Raw genomic sequence first — 23675 nt, forward strand, 5'->3', positions numbered from 1 at the left:
CCCCCCACCCTCTCATCTCTCTCTGTCTCTCTCTCTCTCCCCCACCCTCTCATCCCTCTCTCTCTGTCTCTCTCTCTCTCCCCCACCCTCTCATCTCTCTCTCTCTCTGTCTCTCTCTCTCCCCCCACCCTCTCATCCCTCTCTCTCTGTCTCTCTCTCTCTCCCCCCACCCTCTCATCCTCTCTCTCTGTCTCTCTCTCTCCCCACCCTGTCATCTTTCTCTCTGTCTCTCTCTCCCCCACCTTCTCATCCCTCTCTCTCTCTGTCTCTCTCTCCCCCCACCCTCTCATCTCTCTCTGTCTCTCTCTCTCCCCCCACCCTCTCATCCCTCTCTCTCTGTCTCTCTCTCTCTCCCCCCACCCTCTCATCTCTCTCTGTCTCTCTCTCTCCCCACCCTGTCATCTCTCTCTCTCTGTCTCTCTCGCCCCCACCCTCTCATCCCTCTCTCTCTCTGTCTCTCTCTCCCCCAGAACTCTCATCACTCTCTCTCTGTCTCTCTCTCCCCACCCTGTCATCTCTCTCTGTCTCTCTCTCCCCCACCCTGTCATCTCTCTCTCTCTGTCTCTCTCTCCCCACCATCCCATCCCTCTGTCTCTGTCTCTCTCTCCCCCTACCCTGTCATCTCTCTCTCTCTCTCTCTCTCTCTCTCTCTCTCTCTCTCTCTCCTCCCACCCTGTCATCTCTCTCTCTCCCCCCACCCTGTCATCTCTCTCTCTCTCTCTCCCCCACCCTGTCATCTCTCTCTCTGTCTCTCTCTCCCCCACCCTCTCATCCATCTCTCTCTGTCTCTCTCTCCCCCACCCTCTCATCCCTCTCTCTCTGTCTCTCTCTCTCCCCACCCTGTCATCTCTCTCTCTCTGTCTCTCTCTCCCCCCACCCTGTCATCTCTCTCTCTCTCTGTCTCTCTCTCCCCCAGAACTCTCATCACTCTCTCTTTCTGTCTCTCTCTCCCCCAGAACTCTCATCACTCTCTCTGTCTCTCTCTCCCCCCACCCTCTCATCCCTCTCTCTCTCTGTCTCTCTCTCCCCCAGACCTCTCATCACTCTCTCTCTCTGTCTCTCTCTCTCCCCACCCTGTCATCTTTCTCTCTGTCTCTCTCTCCCCCCACCCTGTCATCTCTCTCTCTCTGTCTCTCTCTCCCCCCACCATCTCATCCCTCTGTCTCTGTCTCTCTCTCCCCTACCCTGTCATCTCTCTCTCTCTCTCTCTCTCTCTCTCTCTCTCTCTCTCTCTCTCTCTCTCTCTCTCTCTCTCTCTCTCTCTCTCTCTCCTCCCACCCTGTCATCTCTCTCTCTCTGTCTCTCTCTCCCCCCACCCTCTCATCCATCTCTCTCTGTCTCTCTCTCCCCCCACCCTCTCATCCCTCTATCTCTGTCTCTCTCTCTCTCCCCCACCCTCTCATCTCTCTCTCTCTCTGTCTCTCTCTCCCCCACCCTCTCATCTCTCTCTCTCTCTCTGTCTCTCTCTCCCCCACCCTCTCATCTCTCTTTCTCTCTGTCTCTCTCTCCCCCCAACCTCTCATCTCTCTTTCTCTCTGTCCCCCCACCTTCTCATCACTCTCTCTGTCTCTCTGTCTCTCTCTCCCCCATCCTCTCATCCCTCTCTCTCTCTCTGTCTCTCTCTCCCCCACCCTCTCATCTCTCTGTCTCTCTCTCCCCCCACCCTCTCATCGCTCGCTCTCTCTGTCTCTCTCTCCCCCACCCTCTCATCTCTCTCTCTCTCTGTCTCTCTCTCCCCCCACCCTCTCATTTCTCTCTCTCTCTGTCTCTCTCTCCCCCCACTCTGTCATCTCTCTCTGTCTCTCTCTCTCCCCCCACCCTGTCATCTCTCTCTCTCTCTGTCTCTCTCTCCCCCCACCCTCTCATCCCTCTGTCTCTGTTTTTCTCTCCCCTACCCTGTCATCTCGCTCTCTCTCTCTCTCTCTCTCTCTCTCTCTCCTCCCACCCTGTCATCTCTCTTTCTCTCTGTCTCTCTCTCCCCCACCCTCTCATCCCTCTCTCTCTCTGTCTCTCTCTCACCCCACCCTCTCATCCCTCTCTCTCTGTCTCTCTCTCCCCCACCCTCTCATATCTCTCTCTCTGTCTCTCTCTCACCCCACCCTCTCATCCCTCTCTCTCTGTCTCTCTCTCCCCTACCCTCTCATCTATCTCTCTCGCTCCCCCACCCTCTCATACTCTCTCTCTCTCTCTCTCTCTCTCTCTCTCTTTCTCTCTCTCCCCCACCCTCTCATCCCTCTCCCCCTCTCATCTCCACGTCTGGGTGATGTGTTCTAAATAATCTGAAACATGTTTTTTTACATCTAGGAAGTGCTCAGGCTTTAGAACACGCTCATTCCAAATGAAGGGTGATACGTGACCAGGGGTTGAAAATGCCTCCATAGATATGATGACTATCAAAACAACCTAGGGTACGTCCGATATGGCACCCTATTCCCTATGTAGTGCACTACTTTTGACCAGAGCTCTATGTGGGCTCTATGTGGGTCCTGGTCAAAAGCAGTGCACTGTGAACTGAGTAAGGTGCCATATCTGACACAATCAAGAAGCAATTAGACTCTTGAGTTGCATCTTTCACACTCCGTTCATGAGTTAATTATTGCTGAGGGCTGTTGAAAGCAGGCAGAGGAGATTGAATGAGACATCATCTGACATGTCCTCTTTTTTCTTAGGGATGTTTTAAAACCGACATAAACACGTTATTGTATATCCAGACTTCAAATGATGGAAATGCTTCACAAGTTGTTATTGAAATGGTCCACATTGACCTGTGTATAAGTGACATGTTTGAATATGCATATATTACTTTTTATATACAGTACCTTGCAAATAGTCCAAATTGGTGAAGTGAAATGAAATAAATAACTTGTTTCAAAAGATTCAAAAAAATTAATAACAGAAAAGTTGTGCGTGCATATGTATTCACCCCCTTTGCTATGAAGCCCCTAAATAAGATCTGGTGCAACCAATTGCCTTCAGAAGTCACATAATTAGTTAAATAAAGTCCACCTGTGTGCAATCTAAGTGTCACATGATCTGTCACATGATCTCAGTATATAAACTCAGCAAAAAAAGAAACGTCCCTTTTTCAGGACCCTGTCTTTCAAAGTTAATTTGTAAAAATTCAAATAACTTCACAGATCTTCATTGTAAAGGATTTAAACACTGTTTCCCATGCTTGTTCAATGAACCATAAACAACTAATGAACATGCACCTGTGGAACGGTCGTTAAGACACTAACAGCTTACAGACGGTAGGCAATTAAGGTCACAGTTATGAAAACTTAAGACACTAAAGGGAACTTTCTATTGACTCTGAAAAACACCAAAAGAAAGATGCCCAGGGTCCCTGCTCATCTGCGTGAACGTGCCTTAGGCATGCTGCAAGTTGGCATGAGGACTGCAGATGTGGCCAGGGCAATAAATTGCAATGTCCGTACTGTGAGACGCCTAAGACAGCACTACAGGGAGACAGGACGGACAGCTGATCGTCCTTGCAGTGGCAGACCACATATAACAACACCTGCACAGGATCGGTACATCCGAACATTACACCTGCGGGACAGGTACAGGATGGCAACAACAACTGACCAAGTTACACCAGGAACGCACAATCCCTCCATCAGTGCTCAGACTGTCCGCAATAGGCTGAGAGAGGCTGGAATGAGGGCTTGTAGGCCTGTTTTAAGGCAGGTCCTCAACAGACATCACCAGCAACAACGTCTCCTATGGGCACAAACCCACTGTCGCTGGACCAGACAGGACTGGCAAAAAGTGCTCTTCACTGACGAGTCGCGGTTTTGTGAGCGTTACACCGAGGCCTGTACTCTGGAGCGGGATCGATTTGGAGGTGGAGGGTCCTTCATGGTCTGGTGCGATGTGTCACAGCATCATCGGACTGAGCTTGTTGTTATTGCAGGCAATCTCAACGATGTGTGTTACAGGGAAGATATCCTCCTCCCTCATCTGGTATCCTTCCTGCAGGCTCATCCTGACATGACCCTCCAGCATGACAATGCCACCTGCCATACTGCTCGTTCTGTGCGTGATTTCCTGCAAGACAGGAATGTCAGTGTTCTGCCATGGCCAGCGAAGAGCCCAGATCTCAATCCCATTGAGCACATCTGGGACCTGTTGGATCGGAGGGTGAGGGCTAGGGCCATTCCCCCCAGAAATGTCCGGGAACTTGCAGGTGCCTTGGTGGAAGAGTGGGTTAACATCTCACAGCAAGAACTGGCAAATGTCAGTTGTTGAATCTTGTTATGTTCATACAAATATTTACACATCTTAAGTTTGCTGAAAATAAACGCAGTTGACAGAGAGAGGACGTTTCTTTTTTTTGCTGAGTTTACATACACCTGTTCTGAAAGGCCCCAGAGTCTGCAACACCACTAAGCAAGGGGCACCACCAAGCAAGCGGCACCATGAAGACAAAGGAGCTCTCCAAACAGGTCAGGGACAAAGTTCAGGGTTGGGTTATAAAAAAATATCAGAAACTTTGAACATCCCACGGAGCACCATTAAATCCATTATTAAAAAATTGAAAGAATATGGCACCACAACAAACCTGCCAAGAGAGGGCCACCACCATAACTCATGGACCAAGCAAGGAGGGCATTAATCAGAGAGGCAACAAAGAGACCAAAGATAACCCTGAAGGAGCTGCAAAGCTCCACAGCGGAAATTGGAGTATCTGTCCATAGGACCACTTTAAGCCGTACACTCCACAGAGATGGGCTTTACAGAAGAGTGGCCAGAAAAAAGCCATTGCTTAAAGAAAAAATTAAGTAAACATGTTAGGTGTTCGCCAAAAGCCATGTGGGAGCCTCCCCAAACATATGGAAGAAGGTACTCTGGTCATCAAGGAAAACGCTATGTCTGGCGCAAACCCAACATCTCTCAACACCCCGAGAACACCATCCCCACTGTGAAGCATGGTGATTGTAAATGATGGATGGCGCTAAATACAGGGAAATTCTTGAGAGAAACCTGTTTCAGTCTTCCAGAGATTTGACACTGGGACGGAGGTTCACCTTCCAGCAGGACAATGACCCTAAGCATTCTGCTAAAGCAACACTTGAGAGGTTGAAGGGGAAACATTTAAATGTATTGGAATGGCCTAGTCAAAGCCTAGACCTCAATCCAATAGAAAATCTGTGGTATGACTTAAAGATTGCTGTACACCAGCGGAACCCATCAAACTTGAAGGAGCTGGAACAGTTTTGCCTTGAAGAATGGGCAAAGATCCCAGTGGCTAGATGTGCCAAGCTTATAGAGACATACCCCAAGAGACTTGCAGCTGTAATTGCTGCAAAAGGTGGCTCTACAAAGTATTGACTTTGGAGGGGTGAATAGTTATGCACGCTCAAGTTCTGTTTTTTTGTCTTATTTCTTGTTTGTTTCACAATAAAAAATATTTTGCATCTTCAAAGTGGTAGGCATGTTGTGTAAATCCAAATGATACAAACCCTCAAAAAATCCATTTTAATTCCAGGTTGTAATGCAACAAAATAGGAAAAATGCCAAGGGGGGGGGGTGAATACTTTCGCAAGCCACTGTAGTCTCAAGTAGCAAAAATCTAAGTCACAAATGCCATTACTGTACTGTATGTATAGTGTATAGGGTTAGTGTGTACTGTAGGTATAGTGTATAGGGTTAGTGTGTACTGTAGATATAGTGTATAGGGTTAGTGTGTACTGTAGGTATAGTGTATAGGGTTAGTGTGTACTGTAGGTATAGTGTATAGGGTTAGTGTGTACTCTAGGTATAGTGTATAGGGATAGTGTGTACTGTAGATATAGTGTATAGGGATAGTGTGTACTGTAGATATAGTGTATAGGGTTAGTGTGTACTCTAGGTATAGTGTATAGGGTTAGTGTGTACTGTAGGTATAGTGTATAGGGATAGTGTGTACTCTAGGTATAGTGTATAGGGTTAGTGTGTACTGTAGGTATAGTGTATAGCGTCTCTGGTGAGTGGACCCTGCCCTCACTCCTCTCTAGTGAGTGGACCCTGTCTGATATACAGTATGTGGTTTAGTATGTAGTACATACGCAGAATCTACTCTCTGAAGGAAAACCAGACAGTATACATCCCAAATGACCCCCTATGCCCTATAGTGCACTACTTTTGACCTGGGCCCTGGTCAAAAGTAGTGCACTATATAGGGGAAAGAGTGAAATTTGGGACGTATACTGTGCCTTTTGGAAGAGGCTAGCTCATCAGCACATTTCACCCTCAGAAGCCCAAGAGCTGTCGGCCGGGAATAGTATTCACAGGGAGAAAAAATTGAAGTTGTATAAAGTGGTTTCCTGCTCTCTCTGTGTGTGTATGGGTTCTGACTGTAGATTCATACAGTCCTCCCTGCTCTCTCTGTGTGTGTATGGGTTCTGACTGTAGATTCATACAGTCCTCTGACATCACAGCTAGTCAGCTCCTCTGTATATCACTCTGAGACCTTGTAGGTTGGTCCCGCTTTACTTCCATACATCAACCGTCTTTTCCATACATTGACTGTCTTTTCCATACATTGACTGTCTTTTCCATACATTGACTGTCTTTTCCATACATCGGCCGTCTTTTCCGTACATGGACTGTCTTTTCTGTACATGGACTGTCTTTTCCATACATTGACTGTCTTTTCCATACATCGGCCGTCTTTTCCGTACATTGACTGTCTTTTCCGTACATGGACTGTCTTTTCTGTACATCGACTGTCTTTTCCATACATAGACTGTCTTTTCCATACATCGACTGTCTTTTCCATACATTGACCGTCTTTTCCATACATTGGCCGTCTTTTCCATACATTGACTGTCTTTTCCATACATTGACTGTCTTTTCCATACATCGGCCGTCTTTTCCGTACATTGACTGTCTTTACCGTACATCGACTGTCTTTTCCATACATTGACTGTCTTTTCCATACATTGACTGTCTTTTCCATACATCGGCCGTCTTTTCCATACATCGACTGTCTTTTTCGTACATGGACTGTCTTTTCTGTACATCGACTGTCTTTTCCATACGTTGACTGTCTTTTCCATACATCGGCCGTCTTTTCCGTACATTGACTGTCTTTTCCGTACATTGACTGTCTTTTCTGTACACTGACTGTCTTTTCCATACATAGACTGTCTTTTCCATACATTGACTGTCTTTTCCATACATTGACTGTCTTTTCCATACATTGACCGTCTTTTCCATACATTGACTGTCTTTTCCATACATCGACTGTCTTTTCCATACATCGACTGTCTTTTCCATACATTGACCGTCTTTTCCATACATTGACCGTCTTTTCCATACATTGACTGTCTTTTCCATACATTGACTGTCTTTTCCATACATCGGCCGTCTTTTCCGTACATTGACTGTCTTTACCGTACATTGACTGTCTTTTCCATACATTGACTGTCTTTTCCATACATTGACTGTCTTTTCCATACATCGGCCGTCTTTTCCATACATTGACTGTCTTTTTCGTACATGGACTGTCTTTTCTGTACATCGACTGTCTTTTCCATACATTGACTGTCTTTTCCATACATCGGCCGTCTTTTCCGTACATTGACTGTCTTTTCCGTACATTGACTGTCTTTTCCATAGATTGACTGTCTTTTCCATACATAGACTGTCTTTTCCATACATCGGCCGTCTTTTTCCATACATCGACTGTCTTTTCCATACATTGACCGTCTTTTTCCATACATTGACCGTCTTTTCCATACATTGACTGTCTTTTCCATACATTGACTGTCTTTTCCATACATCGGCCGTCTTTTCCGTACATTGACTGTCTTTACCGTACATTGACTGTCTTTTCCATACATTGACTGTCTTTTCCATACATTGACTGTCTTTTCCATACATCGGCCGTCTTTTCCTTACATTGACTGTCTTTTCCGTACATTGACTGTCTTTTCTGTACACTGACTGTCTTTTCCATACATAGACTGTCTTTTCCATACAGTGACTGTCTTTTCCATACATAGACTGTCTTTTCCATACATTGACTGTCTTTTCCATACATTGACCGTCTTTTCCATACATTGACTGTCTTTTCCATACATTGACTGTCTTTTTCATACATTGACTGTCTTTTCCATACATTGACTGTCTTTTCCATACATTGACTGTCTTTTTCATACATTGACTGTCTTTTCCATACATTGACTGTGATAGGTTCCTTCACATACTGTAGCTTTGTTTGCATCACCATCATGTTCCAATCTAATCGCGTCTGTGTTGCAGTGGCTCTCATGTCTAATCGCTTCTGTGTTGCAGTGGCTCTCATGTCTAATCCCGTCTGTGTTGCAGTGGCTCTCATGTCTAATCCCGTCTGTGTTGCAGTGGCTCTCATGTCTAATCGCGTCTGTGTTGCAGTGGCTCTCATGTCTAATCCCGTCTGTGTTGCAGTGGCTCTCATGTCTAATCCCGTCTGTGTTGCAGTGGCTCTCATGTCTAATCCCGTCTGTGTTGCAGTGGCTCTCATGTCTAATCCCGTCTGTGTTGCAGTGGCTCTCATGTCTAATCCCGTCTGTGTTGCAGTGGCTCTCATGTCTAATCCCGTCTGTGTTGCAGTGGCTCTCATGTCTAATCCCGTCTGTATCTATGCTTCAGCACACAGTTGTTCGGTTACCATTAAGTAGATTAAATCCGGACCGCGGGAGATCCGCATTATAGCGCAATTGACATTTAAAGGTAATTTCCGATTGAGCTGGCTTATGCAACGTTTACCGTGAATGCGGTCTCTGCGAACGAGGAAACATTGCCTTTAAGAGGTGCATAGACAAAGAGAGGTGATCATATTGAATCAGTTGACAGCTGCTTGGAGAACTCACAGTTGTGTCTGACAGTGTCTGTGTGTCTCCTGCAGGAGTCTGAGTGGACACTGTGGATCTCCACGCGTACGAAGGGGTCCAGGGCCTTGCCGCTCCGCGGGACAGGCAGGTTGGAGCCACTGATAACCTTCACACAAACACAGAGATAAAGACAGAGACAAACAAACAAGCTGTTACTGTGTTTCCCCCTGAACACGTGACATTACTGCTGTCTCTGTGACACCAGAGAGGGTTGAACCCAGCATTGGGTAAGACAGACAGACAGGTGGTAGACAGACAGGCAGACAGGTGGTAGACAGACAGACAGACAGACAGACAGACAGACAGGTGGTAGACAGACAGACAGACAGACAGACAGACAGACAGACAGACAGACAGACAGACAGGTGGTAGACAGACAGACAGACAGACAGACAGTCAGACAGACAGGTGGTAGACAGACAGACAGAAGACAGACAGACAGACAGACAGGTGGTAGACAGACAGACAGACAGACAGGTGGTAGACAGACAGACAGAGAGACAGACAGACAGACAGACAGACGGTAGACAGACAGACAGACAGGTGGTAGACAGACAGACAGACAGACAGACAGACAGGCAGGCAGGCAGGCAGACAGACAGACAGACAGACAGACAGACAGACAGACAGACAGACAGACAGACAGACAGACAGGTGGTAGACAGACAGACAGACATTGGAATTTCAGTTTCCTCCCTGAATTCCAATTACATTTTTTCTCATTGCTTTTCAATGAGGATGTAAATGTTACAATCCGAGGGGGCATGTATTCTTCTGCCTGCCTGAGGGCCTGGTGCCAGGGATTCATCAGCACTGGGAGTGGGCATGGGGGAGAGAGCCGAGTGAGCGAGGGAGGGAGGAGGGAAGTAGAAGTGTAATTACACCAGTCTGGAGTCTGCCAGGCTTATCTGTAGTCTACTCGCTTCTCTTCTCCCCTCCCTCCCTCCCTCCCTCCCTCCCTCCCTCCCTATACCCAACCCTGATCAAAGACAAACCTGCATGCAGTTATCTGGACATGCCATGCCTGGCACCGATGGATCTGCCTCACTCAGGAAATGGGAAATAAATGACCCACCAACTCCTGCATAGCGGTGCTATAGGTATTATGATGTTTGATAATCAGTCCGGTAATTACCAGGCTGGTGTTAAATGTGTGGGACTGTAAATCAGTTAAATCACTGTGTGATGGACTTATCCATGACTCATTGATTTAGGTAAGGGAACCATGCCTGACTATGGGTTTTTGGGTAATTATACACAATCCCAAGACTCACTCAGATTGTGTCAGAAAAGTCCATTCTCCTGCTCAAGGAAATGAGATTGTTAGGAAATAGATTGGCAACAGTATGCAAAATAGGTCCATAGAGTTGAAAAGGAAGCAGCGTTATTTTCTTACCTATTCTATTTGAATTATTCAATCAAGCAGCATACCTATTTATAAGTCAACATATTGTATGTATAATTCTGATTCCACTGGACTTGAAAGCTCTGCAGGGCTCACAGGGACTTTTCCTGGAGTAGAGTAACAGACCAAAAACACAGGATGACATGAATAAATAAAGGTGTTTGCCTTTTCCTCGGAAAAGAGAATAAATGTATTTTTCATGGGCAGGGGGATAGGCTACTTAAGCAATAACGCCCAACGCAATGCGGAGTGCCTGGATACAGCCCTTAGCCGTGGTATATTGGCCATATACCACAAACCCCAGAGGTGCCTTATTGCTATTATAAACTGGTTACCAACATAATTAGAACAGTAAACACCCGTGGTATGTCGTCTGATATACCACAGCTTTCAGCCAATCAACATCCAGGACCCAAACTACCAAGTTTATAAATATGCATATTGCATCATAGAAAATCCTAGACCACAACACCAGTGATGTAATACACATTTACACATGAATCGGGATTGAAAATACTTTGGGAATTCTAACAAACTGCATTCCACTGCACTTGACCTTTGAGTGTATTTGGAATGGAATAGTCTTCTGAATGAACCCCACACGCATCTCTCTTTCTCTTGCACTGTCGCAGCTTGTTACAAACAGTACAAAAAGGCCCAATGTTTAATTGGGGTCTGTAGAGTGACTGTGAGAGTATTCCCCTTGAGTCTGCTAATGTAGACCAGGTGGCCAGAGCATGATAGAGATGTGTGAGTGACAAACTGAAACAGGTCATTGAGTTCCCAGAGATAATGTATTTTAGTCTATCTATGTTTCTATGGAAGTGGATGTGGTAATGTGTCCCTAAAACATATATGCTTAAAACATAGATCACTTGAAAGTGAAGTGACAGAGCCTTCAAATATAGTATCTCCATTGTCTCAGTTGTCTTCGTAATGTGGAAAGAAGCAGTAAGTTAAGAGGTAAAGGCAGAGATGAATGTTCCAGATAGGATGGACACCCCCTCCCCCACACACACCCCCTCCCCCCTCCACACACACCCTCCTCACACACCCCCTCCCTCCTCACACACCCTCCACACACCCCTCCCCCCTACCCCCCCTCCCCTCCACACCCCCCTCCCCACACACACACCTTCCTCACACCCCCCTCCCACACACCCCCTCCCCACTCACACACCCCCCCCTCCACACCCCTCCACACACCCCTCCCCCTCCACACACCCCTCCCCACACACACACCTTCCTCACACACCCCTCCCCACTCACACACCCTCCCCCTCCACACACCCTCCACACACCCCCTCCCCCCTCCACACACCCCTCCCCACTCACACACCCTCCCCACTCACACACACCCTCCCCCCTCCACACCCCTCTCACACCCCCTCCCCCTCCACACCCTCCACACACACCCCCCTCCCACACCCTCCACACACCCCCTCCCAACACACACACACCCTCCTCACACACCCTCCCCCCTCCACACCCCCTCCCCACCCACGCCATCCCCACTCACACGCCCACATCCTTGCATCACACAGTTCCCGTACCTTCAGCAGTAGATGTGCTGGCTTCAGGTTGTGACGGTAACCGTTTGGATTAAAGCCCCACTGCTTGGCCCTGAGGAAGAAGGGTTTGAGGACGTAACCACAGCCACCGTTGTCCTGGAAACGCCCGTTGTTCAGGTCCATGGGCAGGCCCAACGACTGGAAGTTCAGAGCCACTGTAAGAGTCCAGATGACACAATAATAGCATTTCAACACAGGCACAGACAAGACCAGACAGATTACATTCTCCAGCTCTCCGTCAACCACAAACTCACAAACTTACACATTCAATGTATTTCCTTACAGTTCAACATTACCAAGCACAGCCAGGGCTCTTTGAATAGAGTTTGATTTGAAAAGTTATGTTTTGTTTTGTGTCAAATAGAATGACAAAGGGGATTCATCTCTTTCTGCCTTCAAGCAATTAAAATGAAGTTGTCAGAATCTCAATCTCACCAAAGAAACAAAGTTGGCATGAAAGGAATATGAAGTGAATGTCTGTTCCATAAATACATTTTTGTTATTCAAAGTTTTCGACTCTTCTCAAGTGCAACGTCGAGTTTATTTTACATAACGAATGAATTGAAAATTGTATTCACCCATGCTCTCACGTTAAACACAGCAGAAATGAAAGAAATGATCACACCAAGCGGTCCAAAGACCGTTACATTCTTAATTGGCATTCCAGGAAGTTTTGGTGTGAACATGGCACCCAGTCCACCTACCCAGCTGTGAGCCTACATTCCAGAACTCCTGAGGGTTGTAGTTGGAGGAGAGGGTTCTAGAGCCTGCTGGGTAGATCCTGGTGATGAACCCCATGTTGTGCTGGACGAAATCTGGAGCTGAGAGATGAGAACATGTGGTTGTTTTACTTAAAATTCTTGTACGTTTCTTCTGGATATGAGGGACTGCTACATGAACTCAAATGTCAAATGAAATGAGGAGAAGTGGAAAGACGAGAAAGTACATCGTAACTTAATTAGCATTACATGACGTGACAGTTTTGGTCATCATGTGACCTCCTCATCAGATTCGGTGAAGACGAAGGATAAGCATTTGTCACAAACTGCTGATTAAATTGGTACTACACTTTTAGTTCAGGGACAGGGTGTCCTTGCAGCATTATACATAGGCTTTGTGGTTTTAAAAAATGCCACATCACTGAGCCATTACAGCAAGAAGAGCCTGATAATGGCTGTTGAGTGAAATCCATCAGAACTCATCTATCTCTCACTACATCATTTCCCTCCACTCTATCTCCACACAGTAGTATGATGACCTGTGTACTGATTGTGCTTTGAATTCGAATCTCAACGGTCTCTTTTCATTCAAATCTCAATAGACTCTTTTCATTCCAATCTCAACGGTCTCTTTTCCTTTTCACTAGCAGTATGAATATGAGACACTCAAATCCTGTTTTTACTGCTGCCTGTGTTCAACATTTGATACATTGCCAGATACCTGCAAATGTGGTCCCCCATGTGCAGTTTGAAACACTAATTTGGTCAGTCTTCCAAGGTAAAACATTTTTTTTTTAGAAACAATCTTCAACAAACCTGAGGTCTTGACCAGCTTGTGAGCCTTCTTCTCCCCCAGAGAGGTATTCTCATAGTACTGCTGGTGTTCTCTGGCGTGGCCGAAGCTGTGGAACTTCACTGACTTGGTGTAGACCACCAGGTTAGACAGAGTCTCAGCAACTACTGCTGCCTTCTTCTTCTGTGGAGGGAGGGAGGGAGGTTAACGTTAGGGTTGTGGCTAGGGTTAGGGTTGAGCTGGGGTGTGGACTTGAAGCTATAGGGTTAGGGTTAGGATCAAGGTTAGGGAAAGGACAATCTCTGCATATGTCTAACCTCACTGACCCTGCTTTAGTGCTAAAGGGAGACATACAGGAACAGTTTATCTGTGTCCTGTAGTCTAGTAGACCAGTGTATAATGCCTGGTATCGTACCTCATTAAGAACCCTGACTTACTTTCTTCCCTGACCGTTTCAATTTGGAATGGTGCTTTGTTTTGAGATTAGGCTCCTCTTCTTCCTCTTCATCATCATCATCATCATCCTCTTCCTCACTGTCTTCCCCCTCTGAGTCTCTCTCTCTCCTGTCCTCTGAGTCTCTCTCTCTCCTGTCCTCTGAGTCTCTCTCTCTCCTGTCCTCTGAGTCTCTCTCTCTCCTGTCCTCTGAGTCTCTCTCTCTCCTGTCCTCTGAGTCTCTCTCTCTCCTTCTCCTGTCCTCTGTCTCTGGCTCACTCTGAGGACTGAGCTTTTTGTTCTTGATCAGGATCTTATATTTCAGCTCCTGTCAACCCAGAGACATAATCCACATATGTGATCTGTCTCAGCGGGAAACAGACAGTCAAGAAAACGTCTCAGAAAGGAAATGTTAAAGTTTCCAGTTCTGGTGGCATGCGTTGAAACGTGTGGCCTTATCGTGGCTTTCTTTTGCTTACTATTAATTAATGGACTTGTTTTCTACAAATTGTAAGTAGTAAACCCCATATTAAGGTGTGGGACCTTCATTGTATGACAAGAAAAAACAAGCAGCTATATTACACTCTAGCAGATGGCATAATCTGTCCGTCCACAATTCGCCTGTGGGAACATATAAACCATTTTGCTAATAATATATTATGACAATGGATTAAAAGCCATTGCTCCTACAACTACAGTATTCTATTTGACTGTTTACATTCTGTTGTTATATTTACTTTTTTCTTTATTTTTTTTCATTACCCACCGTAACACATCAAGTCTACTAACTAAACTGTAAACGTCTGAAAATGGCTACTTATTTTATGTTTTTATGTTTTAATTTTTTTAACCGGAGAGGGAGGGCTGGGGGCTAGGGAGGGCTGGGGGGCTAGGGAGGGGGGCTGGGGGGCTAGGGAGGGGGGGGCTGGGGCTGGGGAGAGGGGGAGGGCTGGGGGCTAGGGAAGGGAGGGCTGGGGGCTAGGGAGAGGGAGGGCTGGGGGGCTAGGGAGAGGGAGGGCTGGGGGGCTGGGGGGTTAGGAGAGGGAGGGCTGGGGGGGGGGCTAGGGAGAGGGAGGGCTGGGGGGCTAGGGAGAGGGAGGGCTGGGGGGCTAGGGAGGGGGGGGGGCTGGGGAGGGCTGGGGGGCTAGGGAGAGGGAGGGGCTGGGGGCTGGCTGGGGGTTAGGGAGAGGAGGGCTGGGGGCTAGGGGCTGGGGGTTAGGGAGAGGGGAGGGGCTGGGGGCTAGGGAGGGCTGGGGGCTGGGGGCTAGGGAGAGGGAGGGCTGGGGGCTGGGGGTTAGGGAGAGGAGGGCTGGGGGGGGCTGGGGTTAGGGAGAGGGAGGGCTGGGGGGCTAGGGAGAGGAGGCTGGGGGGCTGGGGGCTGGGGGCTGAGAGCGCTGGGGCTGGGGGCTAGAGAGGGGGAGGGCTGTGGGCTGGGAGGGCTGGGGGCTGGGGGCTGGGGGCTGGAGGGCTAGAGAGAGAGGGCTGTGGGCTAGAGAGAGGGAGGGCTGGGGGCTAGGGAGGGCTGGGGGCTGGGGGCTAGAGAGAGGGAGGGCTGGGGGCTAGGGGAGAGGAGGGCTGTGGGCTAGAGAGAGGGAGGCTGGGGGCTAGGGAGGGCTGGGGGCTGGGGGCTAGGGAGGGCTGGGGGGCTAGGGAGAGGGAGGGCTGGGGGCTGTGGGCTAGGGAGAGGGAGGGCTGGGGGCTAGGGGTTAGGGAGAGGGAGGGCTGGGGGCTGGGGGCTAGAGAGGGAGGGCTGGGGGCTAGGGAGGGCTGGGGGGCTAGAGAGAGGGAGGGCTGGCTGGAGGGCTGGGGGCTAGGGAGAGGAGGGCTGGGGGCTGGAGGGCTGGGGGCTAGAGAGGAGGGCTGGGGGCTAGGGAGGGCTGGGGGGCTAGAGAGAGGGAGGGCTGTGGGCTAGGGAGGGCTGGGGGCTGGGGGCTGGGGGGCTAGAGAGAGGGAGGGCTGTGGGCTAGAGAGGAGGGCTGGGGGCTGGGGGCTGGGGGGCAGAGAGAGGGGGGCTGAGAGAGAGGGAGGGCTGGGGGCTGGGGAGGGCTGGGGGCTGGGGGGCTGGGGGCTAGAGAGAGGAGGGCTGTGGGCTAGAGAGAGGGAGGGCTGGGGTGGGGCTTGCTAGGAGAGGGAGGGCTGGGGGCTAGGGAGGGCTGGGGGCTGGGGGCTGGGGGGCTAGAGAGAGGGAGGGCTGGGGGCTAGGGGAGGGGAGGGCTGTGGGCTAGAGAGAGGGGAGGGCTGGGGGCTAGGGAGGGCTGGGGGCTGGGGGCTAGGGAGCTGGGGGCTAGGGAGGGCTAGGGGTTAGGGAGAGGGAGGGCTGGGGGCTGTGGGCTAGGGAGGGCTGGGGGCTGTGGGCTAGGGAGGGCTGGGGGCTAGAGAGAGGGAGGGCTGGGGGCTAGGGAGGGCTGGGGGCTGGGGGCTAGGGAGAGGGAGGGCTGGGGGCTAGGGAGGGCTGGGGGGCTGGGGGGTAGGGAGGGCTGGGGGCTAGGGAGGGGCTGGGGGCTAGAGAGAGGGAGGGCTGGGGGCTAGGAGGGCGGGTAGAGAGTGGGGGGTAGGGGGAGGGCTGGGGGCTGGGCTAGAGAGAGGGAGGCTGAGGGAGGGCTGGGGGCTAGGAGGTGCAGGGAGGGCTGCTGGGGCTAGGGAGGGAGCTGGGGGGCTAGGGAGGGCTGGGGGCTAGAGAGAGGGAGGGCTGTGGGCTAGGGAGGGCTGGGGGGCTGGGGGCTGGGGGGCTAGAGAGAGGAGGGCTGGGGGGCTAGGGAGAGGGAGGGCTGGGGGCTGGGGGCTAGGGAGGGCTGGGGGCTAGGGGTTAGGGAGAGGGGGCTGGGGGGCTAGAGAGAGGGAGGGCTGTGGGCTGGGGAGGGCTGGGGGCTGGGGGCTGGGGGCTAGAGAGAGGGAGGGCTGTGGGCTAGAGAGAGAGGAGGGCTGGGGGCTAGGGAGGGCTGGGGGCTGAGGGGCTGGGGGCTGGAGAGGGAGGGCTGGGGGCTGGGGGCTAGGGAGGGCTGGGGGCTAGGGAGGGCTGGGGGCTAGGGAGAGGGAGGGCTGGGGGCTGGGGGCTAGGGAGAGGGAGGGCTGGGGGCTAGGGGTTAGGAGAGGGAGGGCTGGGGGCTGGGGGGCTGGGGAGAGGGAGGGCTGGGGGCTAGGGAGGGCTGGGGGCTAGAGAGAGGGAGGGCTGTGGGCTAGGAGGGCTGGGGGCTAGGGAGAGGGAGGGCTGGGGGCTAGGGAGGGCTGGGGGCTAGAGAGGGGGAGGGCTGTGGGCTAGGGAGGGCTGGGGGCTGGGGGCTAGAGAGAGGGAGGGCTGGGGGCTAGGGAGGGCTGGGGGGCTAGAGAGAGGGAGGGCTGGGGGCTAGGGAGGGCTGGGGGCTAGAGAGAGGGAGGGCTGTGGGCTAGGGAGGGCTGGGGGCTGGGGGCTAGAGAGAGGGAGGGCTGGGGGCTAGGGAGAGGGAGGGCTGGGGGGCTGGGGGCTAGGGGTTAGGGAGAGGGGGGCTGGGGGGCTAGAGAGAGGGAGGGCTGGGGGCTAGGGAGGCTGGGGGCTAGGGAGAGGGAGGGCTGGGGGCTAGGGAGAGGGAGGGCTGGGGGCTAGGGAGGGAGGGCTGGGGGGCTAGGGAGAGGAGGGCTGGGGGCTAGGGGCTAGGGGAGAGGGGTAATGGTTTACAGGGGAGGGATGGGGGCTGGGGGTTAGGGAGAGGGAGGGCTAGGGGTTAGGGAGAGGGAGGGCTGGGGGCTAGGGGCTGGGGGCTAGAGAGAGGGAGGGCTGGGGGCTAGGGAGGGCTGGGGGGCTGGGGGGCTAGGGAGAGGGAGGGCTGGGGTCTAGGGAGGGCTGGGGGGCTGGGGGGCTGGGGGCTGGGGGCTGGGGGCTAGAGAGAGGGAGGGCTGTGGGCTGGAGAGAGGGAGGGCTGGGGGGCTAGGGAGGGCTGGGGGCTGGGGGCTGGGGGCTAGAGAGAGGGAGGGCTGGGGGCTAGGGAGAGGGAGGGCTGTGGGCTAGAGAGAGGGAGGGCTGGGGGCTAGGGAGGGCTGGGGGGCTGGGGGCTAGGGAGGGCTGGGGGCTAGGGAGGGCTGGGGGCTAGGGAGAGGGAGGGCTGGGGGCTGTGGGCTAGGGAGAGGGAGGGCTGGGGGCTAGGGGTTAGGGAGAGGGAGGGCTGGGGGCTGGGGGCTGGGGGCTAGAGAGAGGGAGGGCTGGGGGGCTAGGGAGGGCTGGGGGCTAGAGAGAGGGAGGGCTGTGGGCTAGGGAGGGCTGGGGGCTAGGGAGAGGGAGGGCTGGGGGGCTAGGGAGGGCTGGGGGCTAGAGAGAGGGAGGGCTGTGGGCTAGGGAGGGCTGGGGGCTGGGGGCTAGAGAGAGGGAGGGCTGGGGGCTAGGGAGGGCTGGGGGCTAGAGAGAGGGAGGGCTGTGGGCTAGGGAGGGCTGGGGGCTAGGGAGGGGGAGGGCTGGGGGCAAGGGAGGGCTGGGGGCTGGGGGGCTAGAGAGAGGGAGGGCTGTGGGCTAGGGAGAGGGAGGGCTGGGGGCTGGGGGCTAGGGGTTAGGGAGAGAGGGGGCTGGGGGGCTAGAGAGAGGGAGGGCTGGGGGCTAGGGAGGGCTGGGGGGCTAGGGAGAGGGAGGGCTGGGGGGCTAGGGAGAGGGAGGGCTGGGGCTAGGGAGAGGAGGGCTGGGGGCTAGGGAGAGGGAGGGCTGGTGGCTAGGGGCTAGGGAGAGGGGTAATGGTTTACAGGGAGGGATGGGGGGCTGGGGGTTAGGGAGAGGGAGGGCTAGGGGTTAGGGAGAGGGAGGGCTGGGGGGCTAGGGGCTGGGGGGCTAGAGAGAGGGAGGGCTGGGGGCTAGGGAGGGCTGGGGGCTAGGGAGAGGGAGGGCTGGGGGGCTAGGGAGAGGGAGGGCTGGGGGCTAGGGGAGAGGGAGGGCTGGGGGCTAGGGAGAGGGAGGGCTGGGGGCTAGGGAGAGGGAGGGCTGGGGGGCTAGGGAGAGGGAGGGCTGGGGGGCTAGAGATAGGGAGGGCTGTGGGCTAGAGAGAGGGAGGGCTGGGGGCTAGGGAGGGCTGGGGGGCTGGGGGCTAGAGAGAGGGAGGGCCGGGGGCTGGGGGCTAGGGAGGGCTGGGGGCTGGGGGCTAGGGAGAGGGAGGGCTGGGGGGCTAGGGAGAGGGAGGGCTGGGGGGCTAGGGAGAGGAGGGCTGGGGGGCTAGGGAGAGGGAGGGCTGGGGGCTAGGGAGAGGGAGGGCTGGGGGCTAGGGAGAGGGAGGGCTGGGGGCTAGAGATAGGGAGGGCTGTGGGCTAGAGAGGGAGGGCTGGGGCTAGGGAGGGCTGGGGGCCGGGGGCTGGGGGGCTAGGGGAGGGCTGGGGGCTGGGGGCTGGGGCTGAGGGCTGGGGGGCTAGGGAGAGGGGGGGCTGGGGGCTAGGGAGAGGGAGGGCTGGGGGCTGTGGGGCTAGGGGAGAGGGAGGGCTGGGGGCTGGGGGGCTAGGGAGAGGGAGGGCTGGGGGCTAGGGAGAGGGAGGGCTGGGGGCTGTGGGCTAGGGAGAGGGAGGGCTGGGGGCTAGGGAGAGGGAGATGTGTCCCCCTGCTTAAGCCAGTACATGTCCAGGCCCGTCTGAAGTTTGCTAGAGTGCATTTGGATGATCCTGAAGAGGATTGGGAGAATGTCATATGGTCAGATGAAACCAAAATAAAACTTTTTGGTAAAAACTCAACTCGTCGTGTTTGGAGGACAAAGAATGCTGAGTTGCATCCAAAGAACACCATACCTACTGTAAAGCATGGGGGTGGAAACATCATGCTTTGGGGCTGTTTTTCTGCAAAGGGACCAGGACGACTGATCCGTGTAAAGGAAAGAATAAATGGGGCCATGTATCGTGAGATTTTGAGTGAAAACCTCCTTCCATCAGCAAGGGCATTGAAGATGAAACGTGGCTGGGTCTTTCAGCATGACAATGATCACAAACACACCGCCCGGGCAACGAAGGAGTGGCTTCGTAAGAAGCATTTCAAGGTCCTGGAGTGGCCTAGCCAGTCTCCAGATCTCAACCCCATAGAAAATCTTTGGAGGGAGTTGAAAGTCCGTGTTGCCCAGTGACAGCCCCAAAACATCACTGCTCTAGAGGAGATCTGCATGGAGGAATGGGCCAAAATACCAGCAACAGTGTGTGAAAACCTTGTGAAGACTTACAGAAAACGTTTGACCTGTGTCATTGCCAACAAAGGGTATATAACAAAGTATTGAGAAACTTTTGTTATTGACCAAATACTTATTTTCCACCATAATTTGCAAATAAATTCATTAAAAATCCTACAATGTGATTTTCTGGATTTTTTTCTCTCTCATTTTGTCTGTCATAGTTGACGTGTACCTATGATGAAAATTACAGGCCTCTCTCATCTTTTTAAGTGGGAGAACTTGCACAATTGGTGGCTGACTAAATACTTTTTTCCCCCACTGTATGTCCTGGATGGCAGGAAGCTTGGCCCCAGTGATGGCCTTTTCTGATCACCACGCCTACTACTGCCAATTACAAATGTCCAAATATTTTAAAAGAGCCACAAGATGACATTTCAACATTTCATTACTACAAAATCCTATATTCTGTGATCAATTTGAAGTTGAACTAAATTAATTCAGAATGATCAATAAAAATGTAGTCGACGACCCACGGAATCTATGGCATGCCACCAAAGGTTTTATAAAAAAAATACTGCAACTGCAGTTTGCATCTGGGTTGTATAAATCACAATTAAAGAAGATGTCAGAATTGGAAATGTTGTTAACTGAGTTAGATGCGTTCTCAATACACACTCTTTTTCAGACCAGGTACTGTAGCTATTACTCTTTCCAAAGTCAAGACAGAACTTAATTTATTGAGAAGACAGAGAGCAGAATTTGCCATCCAATGAGTTAGACCCAACCATGACTTCCATAATAACCGTCCCAGTAGTTTACTGGCCTACATGCTTCGCAGTAATGATCAATTAGCTGATATAGCAACTATTGAATCTGAAACTGTGTAATTACTATCAGAACCCATATTAATCAATCAAAGATTCTCCCGCTTCTATATAGCTTTGGGACACAACATCGGGAGTCTGTGTATTGGTTGGACTCCCAGAAAATAACCAAACCACAATATAGCCGGCTTCACCCAAAAAAAGTTTCCTGTCAACAAAAGCATACAGTATGTATAATCTCTAGGAACTCTACTTACCAGACAGGAAGTGAAATGTGTCCCTCACTATCAAATAAACATTAGAATCCAACTTTATGTCACTTTATGTCTTGTAAGTAGAGTTCCTAGAGATTATACATATGTTTTTTTTTCTTTGCTTTTAGACCCGCGGGGAAGGGTTGGTATGGGGAGGTTTTTCTGGGTGAGATGTGTTTCTGGGGGGGAGGGTGCGGGTGGGGACAGATAGAGACATGTTTCTGGGGGGGAGGGTGCGGGTGGGGAAGATAGAGATGTGGTTCTGGGGGAGGGTGAAATCGTCAAAAAAACAACACTACAAGACATCAGTTTAATTATTTATAATCTGTTACATTTTAGGAAAAACAATTAATCGTACAGTGAGGGAAGAAAGTATTTGATCCCCTGCTGATTTTGTATGTTTGCCCACTGACAAAGAAATTATCAGTCTATAATTTTAATGGTAGGTTTATTTCAACAGTGAGAGACAGAATAACAACAATAAAAATCCAGAAAAACTCATGTCAAAAATGTTATAAATTGATTTGCATTTTAATGAGGGAAATAAGTATTTGACCTCCCCTCAATCAGAAAGATTTCTGGCTCCCAGCTGTCTTTTATACAGGTAAAGAGCTGCGATTAGGAGCACACTCTTAAAGGGAGTGCTCCTAATCTCAGCTTGTTACCTGTATAAAAGACACCTGTCCACAGAAGCAATCAATCAATCAGATTCCAAACTCTCCACCATGGCCAAGACCAAAGAGCTCTCCAAGGATGTCAGGGACAAGATTGTAGACCTACACAAGGCTGGAATGGGCTACAAGACCATCGCCAAGCAGCTTGGTGAGAAGGTGACAACAGTTGGTGCGATTATTCGCAAATGGAAGAAACACAAAAGAACTGTCAATCTCCCTCGGCCTGGGGCTCCATGCAAGTCTCACCTCGTGGAGTTGCAATGATCATGAGAACGGTGAGGAATCAGCCCAGAACTACATGGGAGGATCTTGTCAATGATCTCAAGGCAGCTGGGACCATAGTCACCAAGAAAACAATTGGTAACACACTACGCCGTGAAGGACTGAAATCCTCAAGGTCCCCCTGCTCAAGAAAGCACATATACAGGGCCGTCTGAAGTTTGCCAATGAACATCTGAATGATTCAGAGGAGAACTGGGTGAAAGTGTTGTGGTCAGATGAGACCAAAATCGAGCTCTTTGGCATCAACTCAACTCGCCGTGTTTGAAGGAGGAGGAATGCTGCCAATGACCCCAAGAACACCATCCCCACCGTCAAACATGGAGGTGGAAACATTATGCTTTGGGGGTGTTTTTCTGCTAAGGGGACAGGACAACTTCACCGCATCAAAGGGACGATGGACGGGGCCATGTACTGTCAAATCTTGGGTGAGAACCTCCTTCCCTCAGCCAGGGCATTGAAAATGGGTCGTGGATGGGTATTCCAGCATGACAATGACCCAAAACACATGGCCAAGGCAACAAAGGAGTGGCTCAAGAAGAAGCACATTAAGGTCCTGGAGTGGCCTAGCTAGTCTCCAGACCTTAATCCCATAGAAAATCTGTGGAGGGAGCTGAAAGTTCGAGTTGCCAAACGTCAGCCTCGAAACCTTAATGACTTGGAGAAGATCTGCAAAGAGGAGTGGGACAAAATCCCTCCTGAGATGTGTGCAAACCTGGTGGCCAACTACAAGAAACGTCTGACCTCTGTGATTGCCAACAAGGGTTTTGCCACCAAGTACTAAGTCATGTTTTGCAGAGGGGTCAAATACTTATTTCCCTCATTGAAATACAAATCAATTCATAACATTTTTGACATGCGTTTTTCAGGATTTTTTTGTTGTTATTCTGTCTCTCACTGTTCAAATAAACCTACCATTAAAATTATAGATGGATCATGTCTTTGGCAGTGGGCAAACGTACAAAATCAGCAGGGGATCAAATACTTTTTTCCCTCACTGTATAATCTTATCATCAAACTTGAGGAGCATGGCGCTTGCAACGCCAAGATATTGGGTTTGATTCCCAGGACCACCCGTATGTAAAATGTATGCACGCATGACTATAAGTCGCTTTGGATAAAAGTGTCTGCTAAATTGCATATCATATAATATTATATATTTTTAACCTTATACTTTGTACTCTGGATAAACCTCTCTGCCACACCTCTTTAAGGAATACCTGGGATAGGATAAAGTAATCCTTCTACCCCCCCTTACTTACCCCAGCCCACCCCCCCAAAATAATAATAATAATAATTATTGTAAAGTGGTTATCCCACTGGCTATAAGGTGAATGCACCAATTTGTAAGTCGCTCTGGATAAGAGCGTCTGCTAAATGACGTACATGTAAATGTAAATGTAATTATTGAATGTCTTTGTCAATACAGGGTTTATAATGGTGTCCCATTTTCTTACCAATTATATTATGTCCAATATTATGTCTAAATCACTGAATTCATATCCCCACACAGTCAGTCATCAACACACACAGTGCGATGGTAGATGGGGGGGGAAAAACACACAACAGCTCCTGATGTTAAATCACTTACATGTCTGCTCTGTTTTAAAATCAAAGACAATTTCACGGTCATGAACCATAACTCTGGTTTCACTTGATGAGCAGTAATGTGCTGAGAGGTAAGAAACGGTGGTTTGGTCTTTTCAAAAGCCATCTTGGTTTCATAACCATATACAGACAACGCAGGGCCAACTGGAAATAATGATA

General features: G+C 50.8%; 1 protein-coding gene across 1 annotated transcript in view; it reads right to left on the reverse strand.

The window, feature by feature from the left end:
- Positions 1-23675, reverse strand: part of LOC121531550 (1-phosphatidylinositol 4,5-bisphosphate phosphodiesterase zeta-1) — a 40096-nt gene that overhangs the window by 2523 nt on the left and 13898 nt on the right. The window contains exons 7-10 of the mRNA XM_041836807.2: positions 13373-13532; positions 12542-12658; positions 11820-11992; positions 8841-8967 (exon numbers count right to left, since the gene is read on the reverse strand). Coding sequence (XP_041692741.1) covers positions 8841-8967; positions 11820-11992; positions 12542-12658; positions 13373-13532 — 577 coding nt within the window. The remainder of the gene's footprint in view (positions 1-8840; positions 8968-11819; positions 11993-12541; positions 12659-13372; positions 13533-23675) is intronic.

Source organism: Coregonus clupeaformis, chromosome 19, assembly GCF_020615455.1.
Source record: "Coregonus clupeaformis isolate EN_2021a chromosome 19, ASM2061545v1, whole genome shotgun sequence".
NCBI classification, from domain to species: domain Eukaryota; kingdom Metazoa; phylum Chordata; class Actinopteri; order Salmoniformes; family Salmonidae; genus Coregonus; species Coregonus clupeaformis.